The sequence below is a fragment of the Ambystoma mexicanum genome, chromosome 11, assembly GCF_040938575.1.
Source record: "Ambystoma mexicanum isolate Mex_15411 chromosome 11, UKY_AmexF1_1, whole genome shotgun sequence".
Classification (NCBI taxonomy): domain Eukaryota; kingdom Metazoa; phylum Chordata; class Amphibia; order Caudata; family Ambystomatidae; genus Ambystoma; species Ambystoma mexicanum.
This window is the reverse complement of record NC_090934.1, coordinates 772,180,127-772,195,718: the sequence shown is the minus strand read 5'-3', so window position 1 is coordinate 772,195,718 and position 15,592 is coordinate 772,180,127. Positions and strand designations below refer to the sequence as shown.

At 45.0% G+C, this 15,592-nt stretch overlaps 1 protein-coding gene across 4 annotated transcripts in view; it reads right to left on the bottom strand.

Annotated features, from left to right (window-relative positions):
• DENND5A (DENN domain containing 5A) overlaps positions 1–15,592 on the bottom strand; it is a 2,487,481-nt gene that overhangs the window by 262,122 nt on the left and 2,209,767 nt on the right. For all 4 annotated transcript variants that reach the window (XM_069623672.1, XM_069623674.1, XM_069623673.1 and 1 more), the window contains one exon: positions 12,398–12,521. In XM_069623672.1, coding sequence (XP_069479773.1) covers positions 12,398–12,521 — 124 coding nt within the window. The remainder of the gene's footprint in view (positions 1–12,397; positions 12,522–15,592) is intronic.

Genomic DNA, 15,592 nt, shown 5'->3' with positions numbered 1-15,592 from the left:
AGTCTGGTTGGGGGGGTGGATTCAATAGACGTCGGCCCTATGAGGATAGCGGACCATAAGGTGGTCCAGATGCAGCTTCGGTTGGGAGGACGAAGAGCCGGGGTATGGAACTGGAAATTTCCAGAGGCTCTTCTGAGGGACCGGGCGATGCGGGAGGAGATAGAAAGTAAGATTCGGGGCTACTTCGAGCAGAACAATATCGTAGACACGAGTCTCGAGACCAGATGGGATGCTTTTAAAGCCACTCTAAGGGGCAAGCTAATCTCCTTGCAGGCGGAAAGAAATAGGCAGCTAAGGGGACTTGAAGCGCAGTTGGAAAGAGAAGTAGAGGCCGCCAGGGTATGGTTAGGTAATAACACCTCTAGAAAAATATACAAGGAATACAGGATAGCCGAGGGCCAATTGAGGGTCTTAAGAACTAAAAAGGCAGAGGCCGCTATGCTTAGGGTTAGACAAAAGTTTTACACAAAAGCAAATAAGGAAGACTCGCTCCTGGCGTGTCTCTTGAGAGGAGATCGGGAACGCAAGGTTATAGTAGCCATGAGGAGTAAAAGAAGGGGTCAGACTCACTAGGACAGAAGAGATAAAGGGGAGACTAGCGGAGTTCTATGAAGAATTATACTCCACACAACGCCCCTTGCCTGGCCCTCAAGGGGAGTTTCTGGGAGCCCTTACCCTCCCACGACTGTCCAGAGACGAGGAGTTAGAACTAGGGCAAGCAATCTCGGAAGATGAAGTGGGGGCGACCATAGTGGCTCTCCCCCGTGGCAAAGCCCCGGGCCCGGACGGCTACCCAGCGTCGTTCTATAAACTCTTCTCTCATCTATTGGTTCCTCACCTAGCACAATTATTTAACTTCTTCAGGATTCGAGGCAGTATTACCCCCTCAATGGAGGAGGCTAAGATAACACTTATACATAAGGCAGGCAAAGACCCCGAGGAGTGTACATCTTATCGGCCCATTACACTTATAAACACGGAAGCAAAAATGTACACTAAAATATTGGCAAAGAGGCTAGAGAAGTATTTACCCGCATTGATCCATCAGGATCAGTCTGGATTTGTGGCAGGGAGACAGACGGCCGACAACATCAGGCGGGTGGCCCATATAGTAGAGAAGGCATGGAAAACGACCACTCCTGCAATACTTTTAGCGATTGACGCTGAAAAAGCGTTTGATCGGGTGGAGTGGTCGTTTCTATTTCAGGTTTTGGAGAGGATGGGTCTGGGGTCAGAATTTATCAGCATGGTCAAGGCAAATTATAAGAACCCCCGGTCGAGAATTTTGGTTAATGGGGAAACTTTGAATCCAATTAGACTGCGGCGACATACAAAAAAGGTTGTCCCGTCTCCCCTGCTCTATGCCATATATTTGGAGCCTCTCCTAGTGGCCATAAGGGAGTCAGATGGGGTTAGGGGCGTACCATTTGGGGGGGACCAACATAAAGTGGCAGCATTCGCAGATGATATGCTGCTCATGTTGACGCAGCCGAAGGAATCCATTAATGCGTGCATAGCGGTGCTGACCAAATTCGTGGAAGTATCGCTTTGAGGATTAACTGGCAAAAATCGGAATTGATGAATCTATCCCTGGGGGAGAGGGAGGCTAAGGAGCTAAAGGTGCTCTCCCCGTTTAAATGGAGTCTGGGCGGGATACGATATCTGGGGATTCAGATAACCCCCTCCCTGAATGGGTGGATTGGGGCGAACTACTCCCCTCTGCTAAAGGAGGTTAAGAGGGATCTGAGACGTTGGAGGGCCCTCAGGATTTCCTGGTTAGGAAGGAGAGAGGCGATCAAAATGGTAATTTTACCTCGTATACTCTACCTCTTCCAGGCAATCCCACTGTCTGTCCCGGCAAGCTTCTTTAGAGAACTTGACCTGGTGGTTAAGGGATTGGGGAGGTAAACGGCTGCGCTTATCATGGCGTCTTCTAACAACTTCCAGGGGACGTGGAGGCCTTGGGGTGCCTGACTGTAGGCGATATCATGAAGCAGCACTCCTCCGGGTGATTAGGGAGTGGTTAGCAGCCGAATATGAAAAACACTGGGTACGAATGGACAGGGCAGTCGCCCAACACCATCTGGGTGAAATATTGTGGCTTCCGCGAAAACTACGACCGTCACATGTCTATCTGAGCGACATTACAAAGGGGATGGTGTCGACCTGGGACAGGGTCATGGAGAAACGAAAGATATCATCGCTCCAATCCCCCTTCACGCCCATTTTCAACAATGGGGACTTTACGCCGGGGCTGGAGAAAGGGGCATTTTGGGCTTGGGAGAGCGGCGGATGTAGAACGCTGAGGGATATGTTTAGCAACTGTAAGATCAAAACCTTTGAAGAATGTAAGCAGGAATTCGGGGTGGGGGAGGTGGAGAGGCATAGATATTTTCAAATTAGGCACTGGGTGCTGTCGGTAGAGGTGAGGAGGGCTGCCACACGGGACCTGACACAATTCGAACGATTCCTCCTGTCCCACGATGGCTCTAAGGGTCTGATCTCGGACCTATATAAACTCCTTGAAAGCGCGAGCTCGGTAATTGTGTGGCCATATATGAGAACGTGGGAACAGAGGATGGGGGCGGAAAGGGAAAGAGTGGACTGGGAAAGATTGTGGAAGGCAATCCCCAAAGTGGTCAAGGCAACCCAGTTACAGGAAGCTTGGTATAAAGTACATCTTCGGCTGGCATTATACCCCGGCCAGGCTGCATGCGATGTACCTAGCAATCTCAGGGTAGGTTGGAGGGGTTTGGGGAGCGGGGCGCGGCCGCTCATATATGGTGGGATTGCCCGCATATCAGACCCATCTGGCGTGAGGTCGCTGGGGCTCTCTCCCAGGTCACAGGGCTGGAGGACAGTCAAGACCCTAGGGAAATTCTGTTGGGAATGAGGGGGGCCGGAGGGGAAGGGGGTACGAGACGAAGGTGCAAGGCGAAAACTGTATTCATCCTTGCAGCAATGAGTTTAATTGCGCAAAATTGGAAGAGCTCAACAATCCCCACGGAGCAGGACTGGTTAAGGAAAATGTGGGATATTGTTTCATTGGAATGGGCAACATACGCAGTGGAGGGGAAGTTGTAGAGTTTGCTGCTGAGTGGGGCGAGACATTGGGCTATCTGAGGGGGGAGTTTCGGGAACAATGGTGCCCACAAAGACTAAAGCTGTTGGACCTTTTTGGTTGAAGGACGAATGAGGAGATACTGAGAACGGTGGACTTTTGGGGTGCTACAACTGGGTGGAGACGTGGGAGTTGATGTGATTTCGGAAGTTGACTGGTTATATATGCTGAATTTTAATAAAAATAAATAAAAAAAATTTAAAATAAATCCTGTGTATCATTTCGAAATGTAAGGTACCATTTTATACGTCGCTGTATGTTTATTTACAGGTTCTGCGTCACGGTACGTACTGTTGCCTTTTTGGAGGCTGTCACGGAAAGCGAAGAGGGTCAAAGTATGTAACAACTGCTTTCCCTTTGTATGGTGGCCATATTGACAAAGGATTTTGTTTTGCAATCGCTGTATGTTTATGTACAAGTTCTGCGTCTCGGCGCATACTTTTGCTTTTTGCTTTCTGCCATGGAAAGCAAAGAGGGGCTCTGTATGGAACAACCGCCTTTCCTTTCGATGGTGGCCATCTTGAAAAAGGATTTTGTTTTGAAATCCGGCCCGCGGCGGGCCGGATTACAACCAGAAATCCTATTTTTCTGTAGCACACGTTAATGCTTTGCACATCTATACTATTATTGTCAAATCTTATTGCGTCTATGTCCTTTACTGAGAAATATAAAGTACATGGAGTTTATGCCATTTTTTTTTAACTATATTTACACTGTGAAAGGTGGTTCTTAACGCAACATTTAGTTTGTCAACGGATGGCTTTCTTTTTTGGTAGGACAGCTAATAAGGCCATTTGCGAACGGATATGGGGGAGTGGGTGGCCGGTGCAAAAATATTGTGCATTTGTTATTTCTAAAGTTGGGGCAGTGTTTGTCATGCTCCGTCATTACAGTAGTGCTGCTGTTTCTTGGGGAGGAGGGATGGCATTTGCTGATGTTATTTTCAGATAACTAAAACTTTTGCTGAAAGTATGCAATGTGTACGACATTGTTAATGGCTGACTACCAATACGTGTTGGTGCTGTGCAAGGCAAATGTTGCAGGTGGCCGTTCCTACATCAATATAAAATCTATTTCCAAATTGTCCACGAGACAAACATCTTACTGTTAAGTGTTTACGAATTCTGGGACACGTTACCATGCTGTACACCAGCATGTTGTCAAGTGGTATTCTCTACATGGTGTTTAAATAAGTCAGAAGTTGCTTTACATTATGGTTACGTGGCACTACTATAAACCGATCATCTTTAGCAAAAAAACTTTGCAAAAGGGACGTTATGGTTAGGTTGGACTAATAAAAACCTATCAAATTCAAAGAAAAAACTTTGTTAAACGGACGTTATGGTTCCAATGAAAACCAAAAAAAACCTGAAATTCGCCAGTTATGGTAAGCTAAGCAACCATAGCTCGCGCCACCACCGTGCACTGCTAAGACTAACACCCAGGACATCAAAGATGACATCACAAATGTCATTGATAACATCACTGATGACATCACATATCTGGGCCACTTGTTTTTGTTCCTTGACATATATAGGCCAGGTGGTTTTGTTCACTAGCAGTCAGAATAATACAATTTAAAAAGGTGCTATATATCTAGATGTTAACCTTGTCATATGTTCTTTAAGTACTTTCCTTAGGGTTTGGTCTCAGCTCATGGTGCACATACATGGGGAAATGAGCAGGCCTCAAACACACAATTCATTTGTATACATGAAGATAAATGTCAATGTCATTAACATTTTCTGATGATGCAGTTTCTTTCTTCCTCACTTTAGTTTCCCTGTGTGTGCCTCTGATTTGTATGCATTGTGGTGCTTCACATGTATTGTTTGTACCAGCACAAGTGCTGTAAGTCTTGAATTGTTATCTAGTTGTTACATGTTTAACATTACTCAAAACTCTGATAAGGGAGCATTCATTATTGTACTATCCAAAATTACAATATTATAATTAGTGTACTTCTATGGTGCATGCTGCAGTCATTGTCTATATTTATATATTATTAGGTTTCTGTATTCACAACAACACTCCAATACAATGATATTAGACAAGTACATTCTTTAATAGATTAAGTAGTTCATGATAGGTCTCCCGATCACTCCTGACATCTTGTTATCAACAATATAAATACAACTCCTTGTAGAGACTTTTCATCAAAATGTATTTCACGTTTGATGTCATCAATGACATTTGTGATGTCATCTTTGATGTCCTGGGTGTTAGTCTTAGCAGTGCACGGTTGCTTAGCTTACCATAACTGGCGAATATTAGGGTTTTTTTGGTTTTCATTGGAACCATAACGTCCGTTTAACAAAGTTTTTTCTTTGAATTTCATAGGTTTTTATTAGTCCAACCTAACCATAACGTCCCTTTAACAACTTTTTTTCAGTGAATTTCAAAGGTTTTTATTAGTGCAACTTAACCATAACGTCCCTTTAACAAAGTCTTTTCATTGAATATATATATATAAAAAAATAAAGAGGTCGTCAACATATTCAACAGCGCCAGAATTACCTGGGAACACAATATCGTATAGGTAATTTCTCAAGATCTCGGAGTGTGGGACTTTCAGTGTACGCCTGTGGAAGTCTGGTGCATATGTATTGTAAATAGATGGGTAAAAGTGAACACATATTGGCATTTAGGGTATACAAGGGTAGATAAAACAACAGAACATAAATCAACAACTGTGAAGCAAACAGAGGTAGAAGGAATACAAAAGTGAATTATTGCAGAATTTGAAACCATTGCGAAGGTGGGAAAAACACAGATTTCAGAACTGTAAGGTCCTTAACAAAATGGTAGGTGTGTCTACTTGGTTTCCTGACTGGAAGGATTGGTGTATTGGACAATCTAGTACCTGAGACAATTATACTTTGTTTTAACAGTGATTCAATAATAACAGTGATACATGTTCCTGCTTCAAGTGGTAAATGAAACTGGTTTTCTTGGGAGAGGTTTAGGAGGAGCCACATGAATACAAAAAGGTTCAGCATTTTGAATCTACCTTATTTCACTAGGATGTTATGATCGTAAACATTCAAGACTTTAGACGAACAAGTTACCTACCCCTGGTAACATTCTTTCGACTGGATGTTCCTCCCACGTATTCCTCATATTTGACACTTGTTGTCCAGCTTCAGCTGCTCCGGAAACATTTTTCGGCAGAGGGCGCTGTGCGTCAATATTGTAGAGGCAATGTCCCCTGAAGGCTTCCGTCAAGGATGGTGTCATCAAAGGCATAATAGCATGCACAGCACCCATTGGCCTCAGTTCTGTTCCGCTTTTAACAGCAGAGATACCCACACACACGGGAGTGAAGGTACACAGCCTTGATGGAACGGAAGCCATAATAGCATGGGAATTCCACTGAGAGGTAGGATGGAAGGGCGATGAGGAATATGTGGGAGGAACATCCAGTCGAAAGAACATTACCAGGGGTAAGTAACTTGTTCTTCGAATGGATTGTGTCCTCCCACGCATTCCTAATCTTTGACAGACTCCCACAGCAGTATTAGGTTTGGAGGAGGGAGTAGAATTAGAATTCATGTATTTTCATGGACAGAGAGAAGGACTGCCTTGCCAAAAGCACCATCCTGTAGGGAAGATTCTAGGCTATAATGCTTAGTGAAGGTGTGGATGTTAGACCATGTTGCCGCTTCACAAATGTTTTTAATTGGAACACCCCTTTGCAGGGCTCTAGAGGTAGCCATGCCCCTGGTGGAATGGGCCCTTAAACCTTCAGGAGGGTCTTTTCCTGCCAGCCTATAACATTCTGAGATTGCAAGAATGATCCATCTGGATAAGGTCTGTTTAGAAACAGCCTGACCCAGTTTATGTCCTGTGTATCTAATGAAAACGTGGTCATCAATACATATCTTAGACATTCTTGATATATAAAAGCCCAATGCTCATCGGGCGTCTTACCTAAGCAGTCTTTCCTCCTCCTTGCCAGGATGAGGGGGGATAGAAAGAAGCTAGAAACATTTTCTGACTTATATGAAAATCCAAAATGATTTTGAGCAAAAATGAAGGTTTGACCCTTAAAACAACCCTATCCTTGTGGAAGATAGTAAAGGGTAGCTTGGACGAAAGTGCCTGCAACTCGCTCATCTATAGGCTGAAGTTAGAGCTACCAATAAAATGGTTTTAAAGGTTAACAACTTTAAAGGACATGAGTGTAGAGTTTCAAAGGGTGCACACAATAGGAATGTTAGAACCAGATTAAGGTTCCAAACTGGAACCTGGAAAGGAGATGGGGAACACATTAGTGAGCCCCTTTAGAAACTGTGTCACCAGTGGAATTTTAAAATAGGAACAGTCCTCTGAGGAGCGCTTAAAGATGTACAGCGCTGCCAAGTAGTCTTTAATGGTACCAATCTGGAGCCCCAGATTGACTAAAGATAGAAGAAACGATAAAACATCTGGTGTTTTACGTAGGAAAGGATCTACATTATTTTCCCTGCACCAGTTGCAGAATTTATTCCAACAGCAATGGTTCAAAGACTATGTTGCTGGCCTTCTGGCCGAAAGCAAAACCTCCATTACATCATCCAGGAGGTCCCAATCCTTATATCTCAGCCTTTCAGAAACAAATCGTGAAGGTTGAGTGTCTTGACATCGGGATGGAGAACCAGACCATCCTCTCGCGAGAGAAGGTCCTCTCTTCATGCAAGACGCATCGGAGGACAGATGGACAGGTCCAGAAGATCTGGGTACCAAGTCCTCCTGGCCCAATCCAGGGCAATTAGGATCATGTGTTTTCCGAACCTTCTTAACCTGATCATTTGAGGAATGACGGGGACTGGAGAAAACATGTATAGGAGTGGAAACTCCCAGTCCACTAGAAAGCGTCTCCTAGAGCTCCTCTTTTCCCTGGAGCAAAACCGTTCGCACTTCCAGTTGACCTCGGTCGCGAACAGATCTACTCGAGGGGTCCTCAAAAGTGCGAAGATAACTTAAAGGACTTCCTGAGCTTGTTCCCACTCGTGGGAGACTGTGCTCTGCCTGCTCAGAGCATCCACTGCTGTGTTCTCTTCTCCAGCTAGGTGAACTGCCGATAGAGCGATTCCTTCTTGAATTGCCCCAGCTGCATTGCCTCTCTGCACAATGGTAGTGACCCTACACCTCCTCCTCTGTTGAGGTAGTACATGGCCACTGTATTGTCTGTCATTATCAGGCCATTCTTTCACCGCACAGAGGGCAGGAAGGCCTTCAGCGCTAGTCTGATTGCCATCAGCACCAAAAGATTGATATGTAGTTTGGACTCCGATGGAGACCAACGACCGCTGATTATCAGATTGTTGGCATGGGTCATGAGTGAGGCATCCGTCACTGCTGTTATCTCCGGCCATGGTTGGCAAAAGGGTCCTCCCTTAAGAATATTGTCCTCGCTAAGGAACTTGCTCAAGTATCTTAAGTCCAAGATGGGTCTCAGTCCTCCATCCTTCTTGGGTATCAAAAAACAAGGGGAGTACCATCCCTTGTTCCTCTCCGCTACAGGCACTGGCTCTATAGCACCTTTCTCTAGCAGGGCAGGGTTAAGATTTCCTGCACCAGGAGCCGATCCAAAATCCTCAAAGAGTGGTTCCCCGGTGGATTGTTCTGAGGTCTCCTTATGAAAGAAAGGCAGTAACCGTGGGCTACTGTTTCCAGGTAATGTATCGTCATTCTTGTAGATGCTGAGACAGTCTGCTCCCCACTGGAGAATTGTGACTCAAGACCTCAGAGAGGTTTTGAGGCGGCTGATGCAGTGGTCGTTGGTAAGGAGGCTGCTGCTTGAGCTGGCTTTGCCCCTCTACCTCGTCCACCACAAGGAAATATTCTCTGGCCCCTTTGACTGGCCATTCCTCTCACCCTTCCAACTGAGCAGTAGTAGCGAAAAGATCTACCCCTCCAAGGTTGAACACTAGGATGAAAAGGCTGAGGTTGCCTAATAGTGGCGTCTAAAGATTTGGCTGACGCCTTTGACGTCTGCAACTTCTCAAGGGTCTCGTCAGCCTTGTTGCCAAAAAGGTGAGACCCGTCAAAAGACATGTTGAGAAGTCTAGATTGCACGTCAGGTGCAAAACCCAACTTTATCAAACACTCAAATCTGTGCATAACGCTGTTGGTAGCCATGGTCGCACATGGCCTCTTTGCCGTCTCTAATAATAGCTAAGAAGCTGTCTCTTTCATCCCCTTCGGGAATGTGCTCTGCCGCCATGGAAATGCAGTCCCATAGAGTGAATGTAAACTTTACTAGGGCACAAGTGGAGTTGGCAGATTTTAATGCAATGCACCTGCCTGCGAATACCTTCCTTGCCCATCCTTCTACCCATTTGTCGTCCCTATCAGGAAGGGATGGTAGGGTACACCGCTTGTTGTGATGTTGCAGTAGCTGCCTGCACCACCAGGCTCTCGACAGTGGGGTGTTTTGACAGGTAGTGGGGTCACTACTGGAAGGGCGGTACTTCTTAGTTACATTTTTGTCAACTGCCGGATTGGTCTCCGGAGTCTCCCAGTTCCTGGCCACCCTTTTCTGCAAAGCTATTTGGAAGGGTAAAATGGGATCAGATTGTGGACCTTTGTCAAGAATGGCCGTAAGGTCGTCCTGTTCATGTGGTAATGGAAGCCTACTCCAACCCATGTAATCGACCACCTTTGACATGTGCTGCCTATTGGATGCATCCACATGCTCCTCAGCCTCAGGTTTCCCAAACTCAAGTTCAGGTGAGGTATCTACCCCAATTGCAGTTTGCACATTTTCATAAAAGTTCTTAATCCTAGACTCTTCCGAAATGAAACTTTCTGGTACTATTGTAAGCTAAATGGGGCTTCCTCATCAGACCTCTCCTCCTCTTAGAAAATGGAAGTAAGTGACTTATAAAGTCTTTCTTAGGCAGAGGGGCATACGTTTTGTCTGGAATTATAGTTTTTGGCATAATTAGCTTCAACGCCGTATTAGTCTTTGAGGCTTTCTTTATCGGCGCCATTGATTTTGGAGTGGTGCTTGGTGTCGACGGCACATCTGGTAAATGTGGCGCAGCTGGCGTCAAAGTCTTTGGCGTCGATGTCGATGGTTAGGTGGGCGTCGAAGGCGCCGTTGGTGTTGAAGGGGTTGATGGGGTGGACGACCTCGACCTGTCTTTATGTCTCGAATGATCCTTCAATGAAACATTGGATTGAGGCCTAGAAGGCTCACGATGTGGATCAGGCCTTTTTCCCAGGCTTGAGGGCGTGCAAGATTTAGGACAAGACCTTTACTTTCTGGCTTCTTTCGAATGCTTGGTGGGAGCATGGCTAGGTTTTTGTTTTTCAAATGTCTTCAGCATTTCATTCCTGAAGGCTTCCCCCTTGGCCGGAGTGGATTTCTTGGTCAGGCAAGCAACCCTTTCGGGGAAGCGTCCGACGACAAAGTTGACAAAGGAAACCTATGGTGCCTTCTCTTCGACTTCGTCAAGGACAAAGACGAGTGGTGTGAGCCACTTTTCAACCTGGACCGTTTGGCTTTCTTCCTCTGATGAGAGTCGCCTCTCAACTCGTCAGTCGAAGGTTTCACGGATCAGGTAGGGGATTTTTTTAGGGGGTTTTCCTACCTTAAGCTTCCCCTTCCATTCCCTTGAGGCCTTTCCAGTCATAGACTGACACTTCGAGCAGTCGGAGGTGTCATGGTCCACTCCAAGTCACCACCAACAGATACAGTGCGGATCAGTGATGGACATCTTCGATCCGCAATCCCGGCATTTTTTTAAACCGGACTTCGGAGTCGTTGTTGTCGATGATAAAGACATAGTAGTCCATGACTTTTAACAAAGACGTCATAAGATGTGAGGCGCGCTGAATTTCGTCACAGCTATCGCAGAAAAACTGAACTGAGGCCAACGGTCGCTGTGCACGCTATATATGCCTTCAATGACAACATCCTCGACGGAGTCCTTCGAGGGACATCGAGTCGACGCCATTGACACACAGCGCCCTCTGCCAAATTATTTTTCCAAAGCAGCTGAAGCAGGACAAGTGTCAAAGATGAGGAATAAGTGGAGGACACAATCCATTCTAAAGTCATTTCACAAGTCCTTGGCTTAATGAATCTCCTTTGGGGGCTGCAGGGTAGGGAGCTTTGTTGAATCCTCTGGCCAGGGAATCAATAGAAAACATCAGAAAAAAGGCTACATGCAACTAAGACTTTATACGTATTAAGCAGGGGATGGAGAAGGGACAACAGGGTTTAAAACAGATGTTTTAACAAAATAGGGATAAGCCTTAATGGGATAGTACAGAGGTTTAGAGAAAACAAAATTCAGTGGTGGGGCTTTTAAAAACCCTAGTTTAAGGAATAACCTGTTACAGACTCTAGGTTCCCTGGTCTACCACAGTTCAGGATCATGATTCATTGCCGTTTGTGATTCACACAGTCACTTACAGTTCTGGAAAGATTCACACAAAGTCACTCACACTTTTGAAAGGGTCTAAGGGTCCAGGGTCCATCGATCATGGTCTATAGCAAAACAGGTATTGAATGTTTAACTCGACATCCTGCTGAAAGTTGATTTCTTCCCTTGTCTGTCGTGGGTAAGTTATTTATGCCATTACTGTCATGCACCCAGTAAATGGTTGTATGATAGTTCAGAAGCCGAGACAAGCTCTTGTTTCCCCCAAAGGCTTTGCCTTTACAAGTGCCTGCCACAAGCCCCAGTTATTTGAGCATGTACCACAGGCGCCACCTTCCATAGGCCATAGCATGGATCCTCACATGTGAAATCCAAGTTAGGTCAGTATGCAACAGATATCGGTCTTCTCTTACTATTTCTCGTTGGTGTCTCCTCTCAGAAAAACCCTCAGGTGTATTAAGCCTGCCGCCCTTCATTTGACTCCTGCACATCGTCCTCCTCACTGCATGTCTGCACTACAGCTATCATGACCTTTCTCCGGTTGTCTGTTTCGTGGTCCTACAGCTCCCTTCGCAAGATCACAAACATCAAAGAAGTATTTGTTTCCTTCCACACTAAGTTGTCTATGGGTCTACATCATCTCACAAATGTCTAGATGGTCCCAGTTTAGAGGACTGTACAGACAACAAGACCAGATACCTGGGGGAATGTGTCAAAACCGATAAGATACTTGTGTCCCTGCCCTAACATTATTTATTTATTTTATTTATTCGGATTTATGGAGGGCACAGCAGCCTGGAGGCATCCACATATTTTGTGCAGCAGACAAAGGACTTTAAATAAAATCATGGCTTCTACTAGAAGCCAGCACAGGTAATGTAAACATCCAAGTCAGACTTACCCAAGAAGTCCCAGATAAAAACATTTTTGAAGAGCCTTGGTGATCTGAACCCATGCTGAAACACCTGTTCAAGGGCAGAAACTAGTCCATTCTCTCCACAAAGCAGCAAAGTCAAACTGCCTCTCTGAAGGTCAGAATAAACAATGTATTAGCATGGTTTTAAATATGCAACCAAAGTGAGAACTAAACAGAAGCAGAAAAAACATTATGCAAAGTATGTTTTTATTATTTAAAATATTTACAGAGAAAGCATGTATGTCATTGTTTATGCTGCAGCAAGGAACTAGCATCAGCCGAGCACAGTCGTTAACCCTTGGCCAGAAGGGGAGAATGCTTTCAGTTTATGGATGAAGAAATCTGGCCTACGGGGTGTAAAAGATTAATTTTTTTACAGAAAACATTATCATTCATTCAAAGGAAAAAGCTTTAAAGTACATGGTAAGTTTAGAAAGAAGTCCTTAGTATGATTTCTTCACAAATGGTGAAAAAAGAAATTGTCTTAAGCCTTGAAAACAGCTGACTACCATGGCCGGAGGATCTAATGGCAACTCGGAGCCCAAATCATTATGTTTAAAGGGATTTATTTCACAACATAAATAGAACAAGGGATTAGGTTGGAATAAAACTGAGATGAAGCAATACTTAGAAGGCAATGATAAGGAAATCCAACTTGCAAATGAACCACAGTCCATTAGTCCTTCAGACTCTTCTTGGATTCTGTCAGCCAGTGGCCAAACAAAGTAACTCACAGTCTTTGGGATTTTAAGTGCCTTGACAATTCTTTCTTGTCTCTGGTAGAAACAATGTGTGTATTTAATTTTTCTTGTCAGTATGTTGCTCTACCATGCAGGATACTCCACCCACTGTGGTGTGAGATGCCCTTCGATCCTAGGCCGGTCATCCAGAACCTGGTGATCCTGGCAAGAATTGCTGGGCCTAGGAATTGGCAAGCCCAATCTGTTAGGTGCCGTTGGCCAACACATGGTAGCAGGCTTTCCACCAGTCCCTTGCCCTCCTCCTTTTCCTGGACTGCGTTTCTCGATTTCTCGATTTGCAACTTTCCCTCCATAGTTCCTATGGATCGCCTTTCTTTTTGCTCTGTTTTTGAACATGTACTACATGCCTTCAGCTCCAATTCACTTGCCTTTTGCGCTTTTGTTATGGGAAAACTGATCAGTCCTTCAGACTATCAATCGTAGGAAACTATTTTTCCTTTTGTATTGTGCCTTTTTATCATTGCACACAGCATCTAACAATGCAATGGGGATACTTTTGTATCACCCTAGCTGTTTGCACTTGGGATGTTTTGTTGCTTTTATATGTGCCTAAAGACAAGCTGGTGTCAATAGATACATTTTTACTACTTGTGCTTTATTTTTAGTTGCACATTGGTGCGTATCGCGTATGGCTACTAAATGTGGATAGTGTTCTAAAATGATCGTGCCACGAGAATTTTGGTTGTTTGTTGGCCATATTGTAGTTAGGCCTTCTTCTGGCCTTGACAGGCCAGGCAATCCCTTATAAGATCAAGCCCTTGCCCGGGAAAGCTGCAGCTTTCGCGGCCTAGCTATTCCTTTGTGTGTGTGTGTGTGTGTGTGTGTGTGTGTGTGTGTGTGTGTGTGTGTGTGTGTGTGTGTGCATGGGTGTGTGTCCAGGAATCCCATTTCACATCTGTGGTGCCAGAGAGTCTAGGTGTGGGGCATGAGTGAAACCAATAGTTGTCCTTGATTGGACATATACAGGCTGTGTGAATGGTGCAGGCCAAAAATCCCTCGTAGAAGAACAGCCGACTGAAGAAGACTCCTGAAGAGGCCTGGCATCCCTTCCTGCGTCTGGCACTGTGAAACCCCATTGGACTACCTGATATCAGAAGTCCCTGAGCAGTGCTTCAGCCCTTGGACTAGTGGAGCCAACTAGTCTCAAAGTTTTCTCAAGGATCCAGCCATCCTGAGCCTTTGGAAGTGTCCCAGGACTGCTGAGCATACTGACCAGCTCTCTCGTAGGCTACCTTGCCAGTACCGTCACTGTTCCACAGTTGCATCTGGAACTTTGGTAGTCCCCAGTTTGAGGAACTAGTCACCTTCCTCTCAGCGTCCCAGCATCAAGGGATCTTGTCCCAGAGGAGCTTCTGTGACCGCAACTGGAAGGATGCCTGTCGTCACCTGTGTGGAGACAGACGCTGGAAATTGCCTTTCCCCATCCTGTGACGTGTCCTGAAGAGGCCTGCAGTGGTGAATCTTGCATATCTTAATCACCAAGGGTTACATTGTGCAGCTTTTTCTGATTGGAAGAATCCTTGCACCCGCACTTCTCGCTCGAACCAATGGCAAGAAACCCGATCTCCAGCAATGCCTAGATGATACATCCAGTCATCTGGGAAAATCAGAGTCAGGGGGGTAAGTAAAATCAGTGCATCTGCTCCCCCCAGCCCCTGTCCTTCATAGGGTAACATTGGGACAATTCCCTTTGTCTTCTAACCTTCCATCCCACTGCCTTGTGGTCATTGAACCTGGGTATTAACTCCTGAAATACAAAAGACTATTTGCTTACCTAAGTAAAATTGCTGAAGAGTATTTAATTCCCTCACCAACACAAGTACATTATAACTTACCTGCAAAGACTCATTCTGGTGAGAAGCATTGTGGCTCCTGTGACCTTTGGGCACAAGGTCCCATTCTTCTTAGGGATTGGACTCCTTAGGTCACGAAATTTACTTGTGAATTGGTTCCATCATTACTGCACTATTTTACTTACCTATTGTGCTGAATAAGTCGGTTGAAGGCATTTATGAACCTATGGTGAACGTATATATGTTTACTATTGAATATTGTGCGATATTATCACCTGTCAGTTTAATTTTTCAATGCGTGCAAAAGTCCTAGAATAAATAACAGTATTTTTATACTTACTTGTCTAAATTTAATTATTGAGTATTATATTGTGTGGACTTATTGCGGACCCCTGACCCCACTCTCACACTCCTGAGAATAGCCTTGACTGCTCTCCCAGTTTAACTTGATTGGGTTTTGGCTAACCTCTCAGAGTTCCCAGTTCACTATAACTAGGCCAGATTCTAGCAATCTATCTTAACACGGACTCACTTGTCTTTCCTCATCAACAACTCGCAATGCTCTGCAGCTCTCCTTCTCCTTCACCCCTCTTAGCATTCCTCCAGTGCAACTATTTCTTCTTCCC